General features: G+C 57.1%; 1 protein-coding gene across 1 annotated transcript in view; it reads right to left on the bottom strand.

Moving 5' to 3' along the window:
• Window positions 1-6,660: 6,660 nt before the first annotated feature.
• Window positions 6,661-21,391, bottom strand: part of SPSB1 (splA/ryanodine receptor domain and SOCS box containing 1) — a 63,601-nt gene continuing 48,870 nt past the window's right edge. Inside the window, exons 2-3 of the mRNA XM_044237103.1 lie at window positions 15,680-16,522; window positions 6,661-7,284 (exon numbers count right to left, since the gene is read on the bottom strand). Coding sequence (XP_044093038.1) covers window positions 7,157-7,284; window positions 15,680-16,373 — 822 coding nt within the window. The 5' untranslated portion in view covers window positions 16,374-16,522 and the 3' untranslated portion in view covers window positions 6,661-7,156. The remainder of the gene's footprint in view (window positions 7,285-15,679; window positions 16,523-21,391) is intronic.

Raw genomic sequence — 21,391 nt, 5'->3', positions numbered from 1 at the left:
CCTAGACCCCGGACCCCTTGCTGTGGCTGGCCGGAGGGAGACCCAGGGAGAGCCCCAGGGCTCCTCACATCCTGGCCCGAGCCGGCCCCCATGACTCCCACACGCAGCCTGGATGCCCAGCCCAGGGAAGCACAGTCACCCGTCTTAGAGCGGGTCTGCTCTGGTGGCACTGGCCATGAGGGGCAGGGGCAGAAGGGAGATGCAGGTGCCTGGCCCCGGGGTAAGTTCTCCACGCTCATCGTTCAATCTAAGAGGGGGTACACCTATGAACTTTATTTTTTTTAAGACTTTTATTTTTTATGAAATCTCTACACCCCGTGTGGGGCTCGAACACACAGTGCCCAGATCAAGAGTCACGTGCCCCACTGGCTGAGCCGGCGGGCGCCTCTATGAGCTTTGTTCTAAAGATACCTGTAGAGGGTCAGACGATGGCCCTCAGAAAGATGTAGGCTATGTTCTAACCCCAGAACTAGTGAATATGAACTTATTTGATAAAAGGGTCTTTACAGGTGCCATTGAGTTAAGGATCCCCAGATGATCTCATCCTGCATGGGCCCTAAACCTAGTGACGGGTGTCCTTATGGGACAGACACAGAGACACAGAAGAGAAGACCATGTGACCACAGAGACAGAGGCTGGAGTGACAGGACAGCAAGCCAAGGACCGCCTGGGGCCACGAGAAGCTGGAAGAGGCAGGAAGGATTCTTCCCTGAAGCCTCCAGAAGGAGGGAGCATGGCTCTGTCCACACCTTGATTTTGGATGTCTGGACCCCAGTAGCAGAAAATAAATGCGTATTGTTTTAAGCCTCCCAGTGAGTGGTGCTTTATTCCAGCAGCCACAGGAACCCAATGCCACGTGGAAACCGGGGTCAGAGACACGGAGCGGGGCCACCTAGCTCTTTGTCTCCCTGATTATGAGGCTGATTTTTTAGAAAACTGACCTCATTTCCATGCAGCAGGACAGAGGCTCTGGGGCCCAGGCAATGTCTTTGCAAGATGCCTTCCTCGGAAAGGCTTGTCGGCCGACCTCTGAGCACACGAGGGCCCGGGGGGGGAGCCGCAGGTGGTGCGCGAGGCTTCCTGCTAGCTGCCATTGCTACTGACCGCGTACTGTGGGCCAGGCTGTGTTCTAGGTCCTTTCCGGACACGGGTTCCCGGAATCCTCGCAGGAACCTCCAGGGAAGACATTTTCTCTCTGTTTTACCAAAGAGGGAAGCAAGACAAAGGGAAGCCAAAGCGGGGGGCGGGCGTCGGGGAACGCCCCCTTGGAAAGCCAGTTGGAGGTGAGAGAAGTGGGACCTACAGGGTGTCATGGTGTGTGATGCGCTGATCGGAACGGCGCGAGGACCGCTCGAGTCCAAGTGTGCATGGGCGGTTGCTGGGGGCTGCGGAGGGGGAGTGGGGAGGGACTCCCCTGGGGGGATCAACATGTTCTGGAAGCAGATGGGGGGGGTGGCTGCCCGTCATCAGGAATGGGCTAATGGCACTGAAGCGTACTCTTGAAAGTGGTGAATGTGATGTCCTATGAGTTTCACCACAGTTTTTTAAAAAGCCGGTTGGAAAAGGGTGAGGTGGGAGGTCCTTGCCCCCAGGACCTCGATGCGTCCCACAGTACGCTTCCAGTGTCTCAGAGGGCCTGGGGAGGCAAGTGCGGCCACCATGTCCCAGGCAGACACGGCAAGCCTCCTGAGATCCTTGTTGGAGGTGACCGTCCTGGGTGGGCTGGGGAGCTGGGCGGGAACCCCGGGCTGTCCTGGCCCCAGAGCCCGGGCCCTCTCTGTGGTCGCACAGACTCGACACACAGGCCAGCTCGAGGGTCAAGTCCTTTGTTTTTCGCCCGAGGCTTCTTTTACCTGGGGTCATCGCTACCCCGACAGGGGCTTTGTTCAACAGAATCAATGGGAAGGAACTTCCCAAAGTGCTTTGGTTGAAAAATCTCTCAAAAGGTGGGGCCCAGGGGTACAGGTGGAAGGAAGAAATGGCTCGTCTGCTCTTCATGACTTAAAGAGGGGAGACACGAGTAGGGAGAGACCTGGTCCTGGGTGGTGCTGAGGTCATGGGGCAGACCCAGGGCACCTCCCAGGGCACAGCCCCTCTGGACGGCACTTATGCTGTGGCTCCAAGACCTCCATGCAGGCTACGAGCTGCTGGTTCAGCTTTCCAGGGCTAATTTCCTTGGGGAAACTGAGGCACGGGGGACAAGCCCAAGGCTGAGGTTTCCTGCCTCCACTCGGGTATATATATTTTTTTAATTTTCTTTTTTAATTTGAGAGAGAGAGTGAGCACAAGCAGTCGGTGGGGGGCAGAGGGAGAGGGAGAAGCAAACTCCCCACTGAACAGGCAGCCTGACGAGGGGCTGGATCCCGGGACTCCAGGATCGTGACCTGAGCCAAAAGCAGACACTTTACCAACTGAGCCACCCAGGTGCCCTCAGTCTGGTATTTTTCTCCGACTGTACAGCTCACTCTTCTGAGACAAGTGCTTCCTTGCCCAGGAAGAGGCTGCGGTGTGGGCCCAGCTCTGAAAACCTCAGCACATGCTCTGAAACACAGGGCAGGGAGAGCTGATTTTCACAGAATCTCCAGGCTTCTCTGAGTCACGGCCCCTGTGAGCCTCTGAGGGGAATAGGAAAGGCCAGGGGTCCAGCCCTGCTTCCACCCTGGGGCGACACATCTGACTCAGCTCCAGGGTTGCACAACACAGATGCCTGGGCTCCATTTACTGCATCAAAGTTTCTGGAATTTTGCGTTGTTCCCAAGGTGCCCTCATGATTCCAACGCAGGAGGTACCTGTGAACTCCAGCCAAGGGCCCCCATGCCAGGTCCTGCTCTCTGTGTGTTTCTAGAAGACACAATCTCGGGGACACCTGTAAGGCCCACCCTCAGAAGAGTCAAGGGAGGGATAAAGGAGGCCTTTGCCTTTCCTGCCTATGAAGGAGACCCTGAAGGGGCAGCCGCTGGGTTGGGTGGGGAAGACAGAGCCAAGGTAAGTCAATGCCACCTTCCATCCAGCCAGCTGCCCTCAGCCTGGGCTTTTCCCCCGGGAACATTCCCTCTGCTTAGCAAAATCATTATCAGACCGGCAGCGGCAGCTGTGCTCTGGCCCAGGAAGAAAGGTTCCAAAGAAGTGTTAGCTTTCGGTTTTCTTTAAAAAAGAAGACGAAGAAGAAGAAGAAGAAAGGCAGAAAAGGGAAAAAAGAGAAGGTCAGAGCCCCGCAGAGGACACGGAGATCCGAGGCTGGGGCAGGACAGCACGGAGTACGCCGGAGGACCGTAAGGCCGGCCTCTCCGCCAGCAGCTGAGCCCTAAGAAGCCCTCGGAGAGCCATGAGCGGCTTCCTCTGGGCTTGCTCGGCCGGGACATCATTTGTTGATTCTAGAGCCCAATCCCTAGCTCATGATTTCCTCCCCGGTTGCCATGGCCCCATACAGAAAACACAGCAAACTCCTGGCCCCGGGCAGCTCATTTATTTCAAATATTCCTTGCAGCTGGACTCCAACCATGTTTGGGTGTCTGGACTGGAGCATGAACTAATTGCTCTGTCTTCAGCCCCCTCCCCAGCTCCCCCAGCATACTTTATGGTTCAGTAAAGTCCACATTCCTCATCTCACCGCGGAGGAGGCGCGGGAGGAAGGGCGGGAGGGAAGCCTGGGCAGGAGAGGGAGGGAGGGCTCTTCCCATCTCTGGCCAAGCCCCAGGCCGGCTACCTGCTCAAAGGCATGGTATTAATTACAACCACATGGGCTGGTCTGCAGAATGGTTTTATGAAGACTGCTCCCTCCAACTCGAAACCCTGCTCCCCGAGAAGTCTCTGGGCAGTACAAAGAGCCTTATTTTCCCGAGGTTTCTAAACCTCTCAAACCCCACCCTGCCTGATCCCCTTCCTCCCCCTGGCACCTCCTTCAAAGCCAACAGAGTGCCAACTGCAACCCAGACATGAACTCCAACCGAAAAATAATTTCAGGCCACCCCTTTCCTCCAAACGCATCTGGGGAAGGCATCTAGGGCTCCCTTTTCCCCTGTACCCACCTCGATCTTTGGAGACTTTACCCAAGAAGAACGAACATTTATCGGAAAGTTGGTTTAGGGATGTTTGGACCATTTTCCAGAACAGAAGTGCATGAGCTTTAAAAGCATCTGTTTGCACATTTGCTGGTATGCCAGGCCCTGTTCGAAAGCCTCATTTCACCCTTGCTACCCTCCTACGAGATGAGCACCGCATCCAAGAGCCCACAGCGAGGGAGGGGTCAGAGCCAACATCTGAACCCAGGTCTGACTCAGGAGTCCCTGTTGCTCGTCGCTGGGCCAACCCACCAACACACTGAAAGAATTTCCCTTTCCTCAGCAACTTGTCCGGAAAAAGAGCTGACACAGTCACAAACAGTGGTCTCCAAACTCTTAGGCAAGGTCACTTGGGGAGTTTGAGAAAACTGCAGATCCCTGGCCTGGCCCCAGAAACGCTGATTTGGTTCAGGTCGGGCAGAGCTCTGAGAAAACGTGCATTTTAGCCAATACCTCCCAGGGGCATGCCAGGGCAGGTGGTCCGAGGAAAGCTTGCTAGGAGGCGGGCAGAGAAAGGGACAGGGGACTTTGGTCCAAGGGCTCCCAGGCCCCCAGACCACGCCACTTTTCACAGCACCAGGAGATCCTGACGGGTCCACGGGGAGCTGAACTGCATTCTTGCCAATTCTTTGCAGACTAGTCATGACATGCGATCGTATCTAGTAAATGTCTTGATTATTCACGTATCGCTCACCAGTCCGCTGAAGAAGCCGGATTTTCCTGTCTCCTCTGCTAGGTCATGGGGTTGGGGGGATCCTGCCCACAGCAGCGGGGAGAATAGGTTCCCTGAAAAAGCTTGTCAGTGTCACTGCGCGCTTGGCACTGGGGACACAGAAGTGAGTAAAGGACCAGCTCCTTCTACTGCATGTGCAGAGCTTGGACTCAGAGAATGCCCCCTCGGGCTTCTACTCTGCCCCTAAAAAGCCCACTGTCAACTCAAGCTGTAGGACACTGATGAGCCAGAGGTCTCACCAATGGGTAGAATCCTTCTTATCGGGCTCAGAAAGACTCAGTCTGGGCTGCAGGCTCACGAACTTCTGAAAAGGGATGGAGACATTTTAGGATCACCTCTCTAGGATTCTCCTCCTCATGGGGGCTCTGGCTGGCCTCCCATCCTCGGCTATGGGGTCCCAAGGGATCACCTCATTATCTATTGAAAACTGGACCCAGGGAGGGCTTGGCCACACCCCTTTCCCTTCCCCCCAAGGCACAAAGAGGGACTCAAAGTGGTTTGGTATTTTAATAAACTTTCCTTTATTAGGTTACTATTATTAATCATCATAAAATAGAACGGAAGTTTCAAAACTGTACAGGTCACAAGGTTCTGGGCGGAGAGGAGAGAAGGGTGGGGCTGAGGTCTGGGAAGCCGGGGACAGAGGGGCAGAGAAAGAACCAACAGCCCACGATTCATCCAGCGCCGGCGGGAGGACGCTGGGTCCAGGCTCCCAAGTAAGTAAGTAAAACTCTCTTGTGTGCAACATTCATGAGAACATGACCCACCCTGAAACAGAAGTGAGGAAAAGTCTTTAAAAGTCTTACAGGTAAGGTTTCTCCCCCGACTTGGAAAAAAAAACTCAAAATAATAAGGGGGTAATTTACATTCCTCACCCAAACTTGGCACCAATTTTGTGCTTTAAAAAATATACTCCACTGGAAGACTTTTTTTTTTTTAAAGGTACCCTACAGCAGCTGTTTAAAACATAATTCTTACAGACAAATATATATGTATATATATTAAACATTTAAACAAATAAAGTCATCTATTGTACCTGTACAGAAATGAACAGAAGTCAGATTCGAAGCGAGCTGACTTCGAGATCAAAGAAGCGGTAAACGCGGCTGCAGGGTTGGGGTCTGCTACTTGGGGGGGGCTGCGGCAGGGAGCCAGGAGTCCTCCTCCTCCGCTTGTTGCCCCGCCCCACCCCGCCCTGCTCCTCGTATGGCTCTGGGGGGTCGCAATGAGCTGAGGCTGCTCCCCCTGGGCACAGAGCCCGGACCGGGACACTAGGCGGAGGCCTGCATTGGCTTCCGAGGGGCCTCGACCTTACTCTGGGCTCCCTGCCCCGCCGCGCCCCTGGCTTCCCTGGGGCTGGAGACCTGCTCATCCTCCCTGCTTAGTTCCGGCTCTGGGAGGCCAGAGTTTCTGAGGATGTGCATGGGAGGTCTCCGCTGGGAAAGCAAAAGCAAACCCCTCACAGAAGACTAAAGAAGGAAAATCACATGCAAAGATGGATGTCTCCTGGCTGGAGACAAGGGGCGTGCCACAGCCCTTGTAGACAGGTCCCCCAAGACCCTCATATTGCATGGGCTCAGGAACCCGGAGCAGAGCCCCTTGGGAACTGTAGGTCCAGGGACCCACAGGGAGACACTGTTGTGCCCACGTAAGGACACACCACAGCCACAGCCCGACAAGAGGGACAGGGGAGACGCACACATGCCGGGGAGGGGCGGGTAGAAGGGAAGCAACAGAACACTCCGGAGAGAGGGGAACAAAACAAGGTTTCCTTTCTAAATGGAATAAATAAATGGCTTTTTGTTATTGTTAAAAGAATAAATACAGGGTACCGGGGGGCTGACAGCCGGGGCTGATGCTGGGGGCTTGTGTGCCTGTGGAAGGTCCCATTTTGGCTTCTGCCTCAGTGTCCGTGAAGAGCTTCCGACGTCCTGAGTGTGGTCTGCTGCGGCGTGGCCCCGCTGGCCTCAGCACCAGCCCTCATCCGAGCACCTCTTAGTGGCCCTGGGATCTGCTCTTGGAGGAGGCCGGGGTGCCTCCTCCTGGGCCCTGCCAGGTGAGGGCAGGGGGCATGGAGATCCTCGTGCCACCCCGAGGGTGGGCTGGAGCTCCGTGGAGGCCTTCCTAGGAGTCTGTTGTCTGGGTCTTCTTCCACAGAGGGACTGTGGAAACGGCGTGCAGGGGGCTTCTGCCAAGGTCAGGACGGGGAATGGAGGAGCCTGTGTCGAGCTGTCGGGAGCCAGCAGGGGCAGCAGGGGCGGATGGACAGGGGGCCAGGGGCCGCTCCGAGGTGCGGGGCACGGCGGCAGGCCGGCATGGTGGCACCGGGTGGCTGGCGTGCCGGCGGTGCAGGGGTGGAGCATCACTGGTAGAGGAGGTAGGCCTTGAGGGAGGCCGGCAGTGGTAGCGTGTGGATGTCAGCCAGACGCTCCTTCCCCAGGGCCAGGCGCACCGAGCGGCGGCACAGATCCATGAGTGGCAGGGGCTCGGCTGGGGGGACGGAGGAGAGAGCGAGGACAGGTTAGCATGGCTCTGGATGGCTCTAGAAGGAACAATGCGAACAGCAACAGCCACCCTAGCGGTACTATGATGTGTTACTATACAATCAGCAACGAGGCAACCTCACATTTTCAATCAACTGTTAATGGCAAGCATGGAGAGAACCTGCTCTGGGCCAGGCCCCCTGTGAGCCCCCTAGAGACGAAAACTCATTGAAGAGTTTGTTATGGTTCATTAGGACAGACTTAACAATCGCAGGGACACATCACTATTATCGTCCCCACTAAAGAGATGACACTGAGGGACAGAGAGCCCCAATAACTTGCCCAGAGTCACGGCGCTGGAAGGAGAAGGAGCCGGGTCCGAGCCCAGGCGGCCCCTCCTCTTACCCACCCGACAATCCTTCGCTGCGTGTCCGACCACAGCGCATGGAAGCCAGCCGGTCCCAGCACGGGCCCCAGCTCCAGACCCCACACAGGCGCTCGGAAAGGGAATCCGCGTTAGCCTGGTTGCTTGCGGGTTCCGTAGCCGTCCCCACCACACTGGTGAGGGCGCTGAAGCAGAGGGGACCCCATGCGTCCAGGATACGTGCTGGGGTCCGAATCCAGGCAGCCCGGCTTGGCAACCACATCCTTGGCCACCAAACCGTGTTGCCAAGGAAGATGGAAGAAATGCCCAGGAGGCAGGCCCGGCCATCCCACGGCCCAAAGGGGCAGAGTCCGCAGAAACCCTAAGTCCTTGCACTTCTTTGCATCTGACAGGGTGAAGGTCAGGGGCCCAGGCCAGGGCAGGTGACAATGCCAGCCCAGCCTCCACAGCCGGGACCCTCGAGGCTGCCCCCGGCACCGCCAGAGCATCTCACAGCCAGGGAAACTGAGGCAGGGCTCATGGTGCTGCCTCGGGCACCTGGATTTGAGAGGAATTTCTAGCCATAGCCTGCAAAAGCACTTCGGTCCTTATGTCCCCAGACAGCCTGGACCTGTCTTCCCCCAAGAGAGGCTCCATGCAGCCCACGTCTCAGATGAACTCTCCTCTGGGGGGGGGCAGGGGGGGCCTCGCTCTCCCTGCCTCCCTGCAGGTGACTCTTCCTGGCGAGCACACCTGCAGCTGCTCGGGGCTGCCCTGCCCTGAGATCCGGAAAAGAGATCTGGAAAGAGCTAAAGAGACGAGCATCTGTGGCTTCGGCCACAGTCTCCCCTTGACACTGAGACTCCCCCGTGGCCAAAAAACTGAGAAAAAAAAAAAAAAAAAACAGCATTTCCCTCGAGACCCCATGTCTTCAATGAGAAGGGGATCAAAGTGTGTCTCAGAATTTTAAAAATAACATTGAAAAAACTCAAGTGTTGAGGAGCAAATGTTACAGCTGGAGGCTTTGGGAGGAAATGGGGGAGTGAGGGCTGTTGAGGTTTTGGAGGGGCCATGAAGGCGTTCGAAAGCCGATGACACAGAGGGTGGCCTAGTGGTCGCGCTCTTTAACCATGGGACTGGTACGGCCCGTGAATTACATCCCGACCAGCTGCTATCAACAGACTCGGGCTCAGGCTTGGTAGCACATTTCCTACATTCCCGGCTTTGAAAGAAGGCGGGCAACTACTCTTCATCTCCCGTGGGCCGTCAGCCACAGCGAGACCGGAAAGGGAACCGAAATGGTCAGTGTTTTTCATGAAAAGCTTTGAATCGGGGCCATTCCTGGACAGCCCAGGATGATCAAGGGGAGCCTCAGTCAGAGGCAGGAGGATGAGCTAAATTATCTTCTGTCTGTCACCACCTTTGAGGTGGTGAGCATTCCAGACGCCTGGGGAGCAGGGGGCGGGCTTCTCCCCAAGCCCATGGAGCCCTGGGTCTCCCCCACCGTGGTATCCTGCGCGCATGGTCCTTGCTCTCCTCCACTCAGGAGCTCTCTCCATCTGCCACCTTGGGCCAGCCCCTTCTCCCTCCAGAATGTGGTTTGGACGCCCATGGGGAGGCAGAGGGGCTTTCCCCTGGTTGGTTGGGGACCCTTAAGAAAGTATCAAGAACCACTGACTGTGGCCAGAGTGAGGAGCAGGGCTGTGGAGGGAAGGTTGAGACGGAGCTCCCATTATACCCTCTTAGCTTAATGGTTTCCAGGCATCCCATGGGGACCCTCACTAAGAAATGCTTCTAAACGGCAGAGCCCTGCACACCCCCTGCTCCAGCTCCCTTATTTTTGGTGACAACTGACCTGAAATTAACATCAGCAGCAGCAGGGGCGCCTGGGTGGCTCAGTGGGTTAAAGCCTCTGCCTTCAGCTCAGGTCACAATCCCAGGGTCCTGGGATCGAGCCCCACATCGGGATCTCTGCTCAGCAGGGAGCCTGCTTTCCCCCCCTCCCCTGCCTGCTTCTCTGCCTACTTGTGATTTCTCTCTGTCAAATAAATAAATTATATGTTTAAAACATCACTAGCAGCAACTTGCGGGCCATGAATGGAGTGCCTGGCAGGGACTGTGGCCCCTGCAATCTACAGATGGGGAAATGGCTTGGGGAGGGGGGAGCCCAGGGCGAGAACGTGGACATGCACCCACATTCAGCCAATTCCATAGTCGGGCATGCGGAGGAAGCTCCCAAGAGCCGCTGCGGTTTACCCTAAGGGGTGAGGATCTGTGGCTACCTCCTTCCGCTCCCCCGGAAAGCCTGACCATCTTAGGACCACACTGAGTAATCCAGGTGGAGAGCGGTTGTGAGCCCGGAAGGGATGTGTCTTTCAGATGCCCCAGTCCCGTCAAGATGAGCTTAAAAGCCGCAGCCAGCAGATACAGTGACGCACCACGAGCTGAAAATACGACCAGTCACGCAAGCATCCCACGGATGGGTCTGTTCCTGGGGGACACAAACACGTGCACAGGTCATCCCCCTCCCTCCTGGATCTCGTAGGGGGCAAGTGATGCACAGGGTCATGGTCTGGCTGCTTTCCAAAGGCTGGGCAGAGAGCAGGAGGGCAACCGGACTTGGGTACCGGGCCATGGAAAATGTCTGTCCTGATTTCAGTTGGTCACTGATGGAACCCAAGAAGGCCTCCCCACCTCAATGCCTTGGACGGGGGCCTCCTGACTCTGTATCCAGCTCCATCCACAAAGCCAGGAGCCCACTGGAGTTCCACCCTTGAAGTTCCCAAACAGGGAAGGCCAAGGTTTCTTTGGAGAGTGAATCAGGTGCTGTTTATGGGAGCTGAAGGTCGAGGAAGGGTCTCTGTGCTGATTTCCACGTTTCTAGGTTTCTAGGAGGAATGATTACTGGGTGGCCTGTCTGACCGTGCGTGGCCCAGCACGCCGACCCGACCTGTCCACACTCCTTAGAGAGGCTACAACCCCACTCACACCTCCAGGGCCTGCCCCTGCCCTAGCTCACGAGCTCAGGGAATGAACTTCAGGTCAGTGAGGTCAAGGACAGGAGTCTCACTCATGTCAAGAAGCACTCCTGATCCAGCCACGTTCTCGTTCCCAGCCACCGCCTTCACCGGTCCCGAGACTGACCTCCCGCTCACTCCTGCAAGAAGCTTGCACTGACAGTGCTCCGTGAAATGGATTCTAGGAAGTCATGGGTGGAGGTCGGCCATCGTGGAGGATCATCAGCCTATGTGCGCGTTTCCCCTCGACATTAAGAGGTTCTTACAAAAAAGAAGCGAAACAAAACACGACCCCTTGTTCTTGGCAGCCAGGAAATGATGCCTGATGCCCAGCTGGGTGGCTTGGCAATTCTGGTTCCCTGCTCCCTCCACTCTGAGAGCCTACTGTCCTCATATGCCAGCCTTTCAGGGGACAAGGGGCCTAGAAAGACCCCTTCCCTCCTCAGTGGCCTCTCTCCCCGGGAGGAAGCCCCTGCAGGTGGGAGTGATTAGCGTCCCTGACTAGGGGCTTCCTGGAGCGCAGGGGGAACAGGTGCAGGTAGGACCCACCACTGGGTGAGGCACCCCGGGAGGGCATCTAGGGAGGCCAGGAGGACCCCAGGAGGAGGCCACCAAGTCGAAAGTCTCCTGAGGAAAAGCGCGGAGCCCTTTCTGAACCCACAATCATAAAAAACCTCACCAAACTTAACGGGGAGCTATAAAAGGGAGAATTTGAAAATGGAGGAACGTAGGGGAAAGCTTTCCTCAGCGGGAGACGCGGTCACAAGTGGTGGGGGCAGGGAAGACCCATGGGGCAGGGACCCTCCCTTGGATGGTGGTCAGCCTACAGCTTGCAAGTGGGTCTTTCCTTTTTGTGTCTCAGGGAGGGGGCAGGCAGGCCTGGAGGCCACAGTGGGCCCTGTCTCCTCGCTACAATGATCATGTCCCCCCCTTCACCCCAGGAAAGAGGAAAGTGACACCACAGTCCCTCTGGCTGTCGCTTCAGGCCCAGAAGGTCTCAAGGCCTGAGGTGGTCAGAACAAGTGGCCTGTGGTCAGAGCCGGCTGGACGGTGGCGGGGGGGGGGTGTCACATAGGGACACACTGATCACTAGCTCTGCTTTTGCTCTGGCTCTGGCCTCAGTACAGGGACAGGGACTCTGCTAGGAGGGTCTGACCAGCACATGGGGGAAGGGGACAGGGACTCTGCTGGGGAGGGTCAGGCTGGTGCACGGGGGAAGGGAACAGGGATGCTGCTGGGGAGTGTCGGCCTGGTGCACAGGGGAAGGGAACAGGGATGCTGCTGGGGAGTGTCGGCCTGGTGCACAGGGGAAGGGGACGGGGCAGTGCTGGGGAGTGTCGGCCTGGTGCACAGGGGAAGGGGACGGGGCAGTGCTGGGGAGTGTCGGCCTGGTGCACAGGGGAAGGGGACGGGGCAGTGCTGGGGAGTGTCGGCCTGGTGCACAGGGGAAGGGGACGGGGCAGTGCTGGGGAGTGACAGCCTGGTGCACAGGGGAAGGGACTACGGACTGCTCACTGCGGTGAGCCCTGCAGCACGGGGGAGGCCCCGTTTAGCAAGTCTGGCTGACCAGCTCTGCAAACCGCTGCTCCCTGTAGAGGTCAGGACCCGGTGTCTGGGGCAGGGTGGGGTGGGGCGGGGCAGGGTGGGGAAGGAGGGTGAGGATGACTTCCCAGACAGCCCAGGGAGGGCTAACAAGTCAGAACGCCTCCAAGGCCGTGACCCCAAGATAATGTCTCTAGCCAGCCCTGGCCAGATTTTCTGCTTTTCACACTCTGCTCCCGGTGGACCACAGACCCCGTCTTGCCATGATATTCCCCCTTCCTCAGTGACCTTGGAAGGTAAGGCAAACTCTCATGGGCGGAAGACTTAGGTGCCCTTCAACCTCACCCAATGGGTACCCCATCTGACTACCGTCTCACCTTCCCCTCAGGGGGTGGCCTGGGGCTCTCATGGGAATGGCTAGGGTCACTATCTCCACATCTCTCTCTATATATACATAATGGGGGGATAGTGTCCCCCTCTTCTAAATTCAGAAGCACCTGGAGCCTCAGAATGTGGCCCTCTTGGAAATAGCATCTTTGCAGATGTCGTTACTTAAGGTGAGGTCATGTTGGAGTACGACCCGGGCTGGGCCGGGCCCAGAATCCAACGGCGAGCGTCCCGGTGAGATGAGGACAGACACAGGAGGCCACATAGGGACGGAGGCAGAGACGGGGGAACGCGTCCACAAGCAAGGACTGCCGGCAACCCGCAGGAGCCAGGACGGAGGCCTGGGGAGAGCCCCCCCGAGCCCTCAGAAGAAACCAATCCTGCTGACACCCGACTTTGTAGTCTGGGCTCCGGAGCGGTAAGAGAACGCATTCTGTTGGTCTAAGCACCCAGCGGCGGTCATCCGTTCCAGCAGCCCCCCGAATCGAACACACCAGCCTCCTCGCTCCTCTGCAAACCCAGTGCTCTGTCAGGCATCTGACCCCACCCAACCCTGACAACTTCAGTCAAGGTCACCAGTGATGGCCTCGTTGCCACAGCGGATGGGCACCTCTCAGCCCTCCCGGTGCTCGACCTGGCACCGCCTCGTCTTTCTAGAAGTCCTTCTTCATCTGTTGTCCAGGCCACGCCTCTCCCCCAAGCCCCATGGCCACTCTGCCTCGTCTCCCTTTCATTGAAACCAGTAACCAGAGAGTTCACGGGACTGATCACAGTGGCAGACTCCCTGCGCAACTTTTTACCCACACCTTTTCCTTTTGCCTTTAAGTTACCCTGGCTCTCCCTTCAGGGAGCTGGATTTGAGGCTTGCCTCCGGCTTCCTCGTCTGACTGCCTCTTGAGTAAATCCTTTCCTTGCTGCCTCCCAGCAATTGTCTTGGCCGCCCAGCAGGAAGGCAGACTCCGCTGGGTTATAGCATGACATTTTGGGGGGCAGGGAGGGTCCTCATCATTAATCAAGAGAATCCAAGGTAGGCTCAAGCCACCTGGCACTTGGAGTCTCCACCCAAGACCCAGAACCCAGATGCAACCCTCAGCACATTCCCACGCCCATTCCCACTCCCCTTAATCCCTTTCCATTTCCTCCCGACAAGAAAAATTACAAAATCACTCGATCTCCCATATGATGCAGAGCTGACGACGGGCCTCTGTCTCTTTATAAGACGCCCATCTGGGCCTCCAGGACTGTTGTGGCAGAGCCTTTGCCGAGGCTTGCCTTGATTCAGCAGAGGAACAATCCTGCTGGGGTGTGCCCTGACTTGCCACAGTGAACAGGCTAGTGTCCCCCTGGGCCCCTGGGCGGTCTGTGTTCTGTATTAGAGCTGGCTCTGTGAATGCGGAACGCTGATGCACCTGTTGCTGGAGGGGGTGACGGCTGCACTGCTCTTGTGGAGACCAGCAGACCAGTGACAGCACGGGCAGCCCAGCAATCCGTTCCTCCATCTGCACAGAATGGGCAGTAAGTTACCGAGGGCCATGGTCACTCCTTTGCCAGGGCTAGGGCTCCTGAGATCCTAGGTTCTGGGCAGGAGGTGTCTGGTTCTCCTAAACCCTGCCCGTCCTGGCCTAGGGCAGATTTGACTATGGACTTTCTACTACCACCACCTGGGGAGACAGACTCACGGAACTTGCTCTGCTGGTTCCTGAGACCAGATCTGAAGTTACCTCCTCCGGGAGGCTACCTGCCAGAGGCACAGCTCATTGCCTCTGCCGTGAGTCTGATGACCCAGGGATACTAGACTGCACTGGTGAGGTCACTGCCATCACCAGGCCAAAGGCAGAGGCAAGGAGCAAGGGAAAGACGGGTAGTGGCAGCTTCCAAAGAGAAGCGTTTAAGAGGTCCCTCTGCCTTATGTCCTGGATATTTTCTCCGATATTCTCCAAGGCTGAAGCAGGGAAGAGGTGTGGGAGAAGCTGACGATTTGGACGCTGCAAGACCACAGTAAGCATCTGTGCTTCTGACCCCGGCAGTTGACAGCTCACCTGGCCTACTGGGTGCCAGGCCAAACCTGTCTTGTAGGGACAGTCAAGACGTGGGTGGGCAAAGCTTTCTGCCCCACCCCCTTTCCAGGTTGAGGTCTGAAGATGGTAGAAAGGACCTATGGAAGACTAAGGGTCAAACATGGGGATGGATAATTCTGGAACTCTGGGATCTCCTGTCACCATGGGTCACCGCCATGAAGCCAGAGTCCTCTACCTCCTAAACTAAGACATGTCACCACATGTCCTATTTTCACGTGTGGTCTGAGAAAGGCCACTCCCTTTTCCAAAGGACTGGTGGAAATCATTGCTGATTCAGCCTGTTTCTCATCCACATGTTCTTCTCTAAAGGCCTCCTGACATCATGACTAAACAAGCTCCTCCCAGGGGACTTGGTCTAAAGGAACCAACTCAGAAGCCTCTGGCACCAGAAGAGAGAGTCCCTAAACCTATCTAATGAGCAAGAGAGGTCACTGGCTTTCATTTATGTAAGAGGTCCTCATAACCCCAAAATGGCAAATCCCAGTTCAGTAGTATGTTGGCTACTGTGACAGAATTTGGTCAACTGCAGATCAAAACTGGAGGCAGGTCAACCAGAAACAAAGAGCATCTAACCATGTACCCATCCGTCCACCTTCCCATTCATCCACCCATACAGCCATCCATTCATCCATCCATCCATCCATCCACTCATCCATCTGTTCAACCACTCATTTATCCATCCATCCATCCATCCATCCATCCATCCATCCATCCACCCACCCATCTAACCATCCATCTAACCATCCGTCCGTCCATCCATCCATCCACTCATCCAGCCACCCATTCATTCACCCATCCGCAAGAAGCTATCAGGTAATCTGGCAGACTCCAGTTAGAATTCTTCATTGAAGCAGAGGCTGCAAAAACAGCCTCTGAGGATCTGAATACGCTGGGATAGCTACTTAAAGACTTTCTAGTTCCAGTGACTGTAAATTTTTGGGCAGGCGCAGCTAGGACCCCAGGGCCACAGGGAGTCCAGGAACCCTCACACTGGACAAAACACAGGACACTTACGATCGAGTCCATTCAAGTAGCGCATGCGGATCTCACAGTGGCCCCACACGGCACTCACTACAGGATACAGTTTTTTGCCCTTGAGTCCTCGAAAAGCCACTCCCATGTACTGTCCGTCCACAATGAAGCTCAGGGTGCCATCATCCATGTCCAGGGCCACGAGGAATGAGTCAGGGACAATAAATGTTTCATCCGGCTCCAAAAAGGCCGGGTAAGTTTTGCTCGGTTGGTTTTTGCCATCGTGATAGAGCCGGTTGCGCCCCAAGTCCCAGCCCCAGGACTCGTGGTTATTCCCCACGAGGGTCGTGTACCCCACGGAGTGCAGGGGGGCATCTGCTGTCGCCACCCCCACCACAGCGTGTGTGCCCCGCTGCCTCATGGCCCACGTGATCTGCCACACGTGCAGCCCGCGTGTGTACCCGACCTTGCCCCTGATGGCGTCCGTGCTCTGGGCCACCGGATGCCGGTGAAAGATCAGCTTGTCGTCCTCCTTCACAAAGACGTTGAGCGATCGGTCATTGTTGTTCCACGAGTGGAGCAGCTGGACGTCGTAGGACACGGGGGGCATGTCCAGCAGCAGGTCTAGGCGGGTGGGCTTGCAGTAGTCCAGACCCTGGAGCTCCTGCTTCAGGGGCCGGTACGTGGGGTCCCTCATGTCCACGGTCTTGATCCCTCCAGTGACCTTCTGACCCATGTTTGCCCTTGGTTTCACCTTTGCATGGACTCCTGGGGCAAACTCCTTAACCGTGGGGCCTCCCGTCCAGTTTGCTGATGAGGCTCAGACAGTGGTCCCAAGGAAGGGTGGTGGGCGGCCTCTGGAGACAGCGGAGCCCTCAGTGTTGCCTGATGGATGGAGAGAGAAACAGGAGGCTGGGTGAGTAGAGGTGCGGGAAGAAGGCGAAAGTTGGGAGTATGAGGCAGCCCGCGCAGACACGGCCCAGCAACCCGGCTCTGGGGCTCCGGGCACACCCGAGGCGGGACAGGCTGCGGCCGTGGCTCTGTCCCTGAGACCACCGCGAGGAAGGAGTTGGCGTGGAGAGGGGGGCCTGTGAGTGGGCAACATGCTCGATGGTGTCAGCTGCACGACCCTCACCAAATACCCCACCACGGTCTCTCAGGGCAGAAGGCCAAGTTGGCACGGGTCCTGAATCAGGCCTGAGGCATTGGGTATCCTCCTTGGTCAAAGGAAGGGAAAAATTATTTCCCTTGTCTACAGTCTAGGGGGAAGTGAGGCCGTGAGAGGCAGCTGAAGGGGCAGGACCCCATTTCCCAGCTCCTCTTCTTTTCTAGCACAGCTGCTTCTAGGGGTTCATGCTAGGGAAGGGAACCCCAGTGTAGCCAGAAAGCTCACCTGGGCTCTGCATGGGTGTTCGGCTGGGAGGCCCTAGGGGTCCCCTGGCTTGCTGGTCCCCAAGGCTGCCGTGACCTCTCCAGCAAGTCCTATGTCCCTCCTGGCCCAGGCCACCAGTGACCCTCTTCTCATGGCCCCCGGGCTGGCCCCTGGTCAGGTGAGGACAGAGGCTCTCATCCCCTGCCCTCACGTAGTGCTGGACCAACACTTCAAGGGCTGCCACTTTCCCCAGCCACACCCTTCAACCAGCAGCCAACATTTGGCCCCTTGGGTCCCAACAGCCCATCTGGGTCGGAAGTCGGAGAGACCTCACTGTGTCTGTCCTGGTGTCTCCATCGGCAGTGCCAAGGAGGGGGGCCTGAAATGTGGGGCCAACCGACCACCGCTGCCATTCCTGTCCTCAGTGTCCAGTCTTGGATAAGGGAAGAGAACACGCTATTTGGGTTTCCTGAGCCTCACTGGGGAAGAGCTTCTTTCGGCCATCACAAACCTCCCTGGCCTGTGGGGCTGCCTGGTCTGGGGGACGGGCTCCTGGGACCAAGCAGACAAGGGAGAAGGTAGGCTCCAGGCTGAAAAACTGGAACTGAATGTGCATGAGGGGCGAGGGGCCTGGGAGCCTGTGATGAAGAGAGTCCAAAGTAGCCCGCTGGGGGGGCGCTGCGGGAGGCCCCTCTGTGGGTGGCAGGGGCAGGGCACCTGCTGGGAGAGGGGGGCAGGCTGGGCAGGGGAATCTGGGATGGGGGCCAGCAGGAGCCGGGAGGAGGGGGCTTGCTGCCTCTCATCGCCAGTCTTCTAGCGGACCCAAGCCGCCTCTGTCCTCCGGGACCGCATCTTCAGGGTGGCCAGGCCTCTAGGAGGTTGGCTCTCAGGAGGGTGAATGTTCCTGTGTGTGTCCCTCCCCCGCCCTCACTGAGCACATCAAGCTTCTCCTCGGCCCCTCTCTGCTACGGAATGGACGCCTGCCTGAGGCATGGTCATTTCTTCAGAGCCAGGCTAGGACCTCTTGTGTCCAATGTATGCAAAGTTGCTACAGAGCAGAAGTGTGCCGCTGTGGCTAGAGGACCACCCCCCCCCGCCTCCCCTGTTCTGGAAAGTTCTGTGGATATCGTGACCTCACGTCCTGAAGCCCCAGGACATTCCCAATTTCAAGCCTTCAGGCCCGTTGACTCCTGAGAGCCATCAAACTCTTCAGGACTTGCCTGTGGCCCTGCAGAGGGGGCCCCCGTGGCATCGGCACCTGCTTGCCAGGCTGCGTGGGGGTGGAGAGAGCCGGGGTTTTGGTGTGCAAACATGGTCCTCATAACTATAAGTCTGGGGGTCGCGTGGCTGCAGCCTCCCCTGACTCCTCTCTTCTATGCCTCCCTAGACTCCATTCCAGTAGCCTCCTGAGCTGGGCAGGGTCAGTTCCCATAGTCGGAAGCATCCATACCCTCCTTGCCTGGACATCTCACTCTGGCAGGTGCCCAGCGACCTCCCTGTACTGGGCTCTGTGGGAAGCCCTGTTTCTGGAGCAAAGCGGTCACTGCCCCTTTGGTGGGCTCTGTCCCAGCATCTCGGTGCTGGAGATCCCAACCCCACCATGGGCCCAGGTGAGGAGTGAGGAGGAGGCTGGGGGTCGGGGGAGACACTGGGCAGGCAGAGGTGTGGGAGAGGGAGGTGGCGCGGAAAAGTCCTTCCAACACGTTAATTTATCTACTTGGAGAGAAAGGGGTGGGATGGAGAAGAACTGGGAAGGTGGGGAGAGCCGGGGCAGGTCGAGGGTGGAGTGGGGGAAGGGTGATGGGGGTGAGCAGGGGAGAGAGGGAGGGAGGTCTCAGGGCCCTGAGCCGGGACCTGCACGTGTACATCCATACACACAGCAGGAGTACGCGAACTACTGCAGTGACGCGGTGACGGTGCCAGACAGTAAGTGTTCCGCGTCTGCGGCCAGGCAGCCTCTGCCAAGCACTCAACTCCGCAAGCAGCCACGGACAGTGCATAAATCAGTGGGCAGGGCTGAGTTCCAATAAAACTTTATTTGTAAGAATAGGCTGCTCCCTGGTCTAGACTAGGGGCCTCCCTTGGGCTAGACCAGGGGCCCCGCAACGTCATCCCCAGTGAGGACAGAGTCTTGCAGGAGTCCCTGGGAGGAGGGGAGACAGGAAAGAGCATGTGCAGGCCCGCTGGAAGCTCCCGTGCGAGGGCACCCCAGGGCCTGGCCAGGGGCCGGGGCCAGCCCACTCGGCTGCTTCTGGGCCATCCTGCCTTCAGAATCGCCCCCACGGGCCAAGCACTGTAGCAACCCTGGAGCCACTCTCGACACACCTGTCACCTGTCTCTTCCCACCCTGCGTCCAGGCTACGGTCAGAGCCGACACTTCCTTCTCGTAGACCTCCTGTGGTCCATACCAAGCCACCTCCTTGCCGCGCAAGGCTGCGAAGCCATCCAGCTGCCCTCTCCTTCCTTCTATTTTTTTTTTTTTAAAGATTTTATTTATTTATTTGACAGAGAAAGAGAGATCACAAGCAGGCAAAGAGTCAGGCAGAGAGAGAAGGGGAAGCAGGCTCCCCGCCGAGCAGAGAGCCCAATGTGGGGCTCGATCCCAGGACACTGGGATCATGACCTGAGCCAAAGGCAGCAGCTTAATCCACCGAGCCACCCAGGCGCCCCTCCTTCCTTCTATTTTTTTTTTTTTTCTTCCTTCTATTTTTAAATGTGGCCGCAGAGATCTGCCCTTCTGTGGGTCTCCTGGAGCTCCGCTAGCCCCGTCTTGGGGATGACCAGTAGGGTTCTTCCCCCCCATTTGCACCTCCCTACTTTGTCCTCCACCACCGGCACGGCTGCTGGGGCTTCCAGTCCTGGGGGGAACCTGCTCACCCAAACAGCGCCTCAGGCCACTGCCTAGGACTCTGCCTTAGCTTTCCCGAAGCTCCGTCTGCTACTCCATTAAGACGGGTGTCCCATGCTTCCTAAGGCTCCACTAAGACAATATTCCAGAAGGACCTAGTACAGCTGGCATTTTCCCTTTTGTTTTGTTTTTATTTTTATTTTCTAGGCTGTGTTCTGTACACTGAACAAAGATCACTGTTATCCATCTTCTTGGTCACTGCACTTGGCCCTGTGATGGATGCTGTTTTTGAGCCAAGACCCAAGTATCTGAGCAGATCAAATTTAAGGTCCCTTCCAAGCCAGGGGCTGGCAAACGTGTTCTATCAGGGGCCAGACAGTAAATATTCTAGGCTTTTCTGACAATATAGAAATGAATGGGCATGGCTATGTCCCAATAAAACTTTCTTTACAAAAAACAGACAGTGGGCCAGATTTGGCCCAGGGTCCATAGTTTGCTGACCCCCGTTCTAACCCCAGGCAAATCGGCTGACGCCATCTCCAAAATGCCCAGACATGTTGCGCCACCCCCCCAGGTGTGGAGTCACAGAAATACTGGTTTGGCCTGTGCAGCTCCTGTCAACACTGGGCCGAGGAGAGAGTCCCCAGTGGATACCGAACTTCAGGGAGGCACCAGAAGCAGCAGCACGGGCCCTAGCTCTTGCTTTCTGAGAGGCAAATGCAGACGTCCAGGCCTTTCAGGGCCTAGGGTTGTCCTGGGAGTGTCAGGGCCAGGATGACTCTGCAAGTCCTTAGTGCGTCCCCATGAATCAGGAGGACCCAGACCTTGTCCCTTCAGGAGAAACAAAGCTGCAGGGGTGTGGCTGTGTGGCCGTGGAGTGACCCACAGGCCTAGAACAGGAGAGGCGGAGGACAGAGATGGCCCTGCCGCCATCCCCACCTCCTACGAGTCACACGCAGCCACACGCAGCTGCAGAGTCAGGGCTAATGAGCAGGACGGGCGCCCCATGCAAGTCCAGGCAGTGCCGGCAGCAGCTCCCTCATTCCCCCCTGCCGGAGCTCTCGTTCCGAAAGCTCAGACACACATCCGCCGCAGGGCCCCCAAGACCAGCTCTGCCTGTCCCTACCACGGCCATCCCAAGCCAGCCCTCAAGACAGTTTCTTGTACCCCTCCTGCCCCGCCAACCTCTGATTGCCCAAAGAACACACTGTTCCGCCTGTCCTCAGTCCCTGGGGCTTCCCGAAGACCAAAGCCACACCTGGAGCAGGGGTGAGGAGGACTCCAGCGTGACCCGAGGCCTGGGCGCGGGGGGAGGCAGGGATCTGCCCACTGGGTGGCGGGAGAGTCGCTGCCCTCCCGGACAGGCACAAAGGCAGCAGGATGGGTACTGCAACCAGGAGTAACAATGCCCTGTGTACATACAGACACACGCGTGCACACAAACACACACACATGCACCCCTGTGTGCACAGGCACTGAAATGGAACCAAAGCAATGTTCAAAGGAGCTTGAACTGTAGGACTCTTTTTTTTTT

This window comes from Neovison vison, chromosome 2 (genome assembly GCF_020171115.1).
Source record: "Neovison vison isolate M4711 chromosome 2, ASM_NN_V1, whole genome shotgun sequence".
Lineage (NCBI taxonomy): Eukaryota > Metazoa > Chordata > Mammalia > Carnivora > Mustelidae > Neogale > Neogale vison.
Note: the sequence above shows the minus strand (reverse complement) of the source record. Positions and strands in the feature narration are given on the sequence as shown.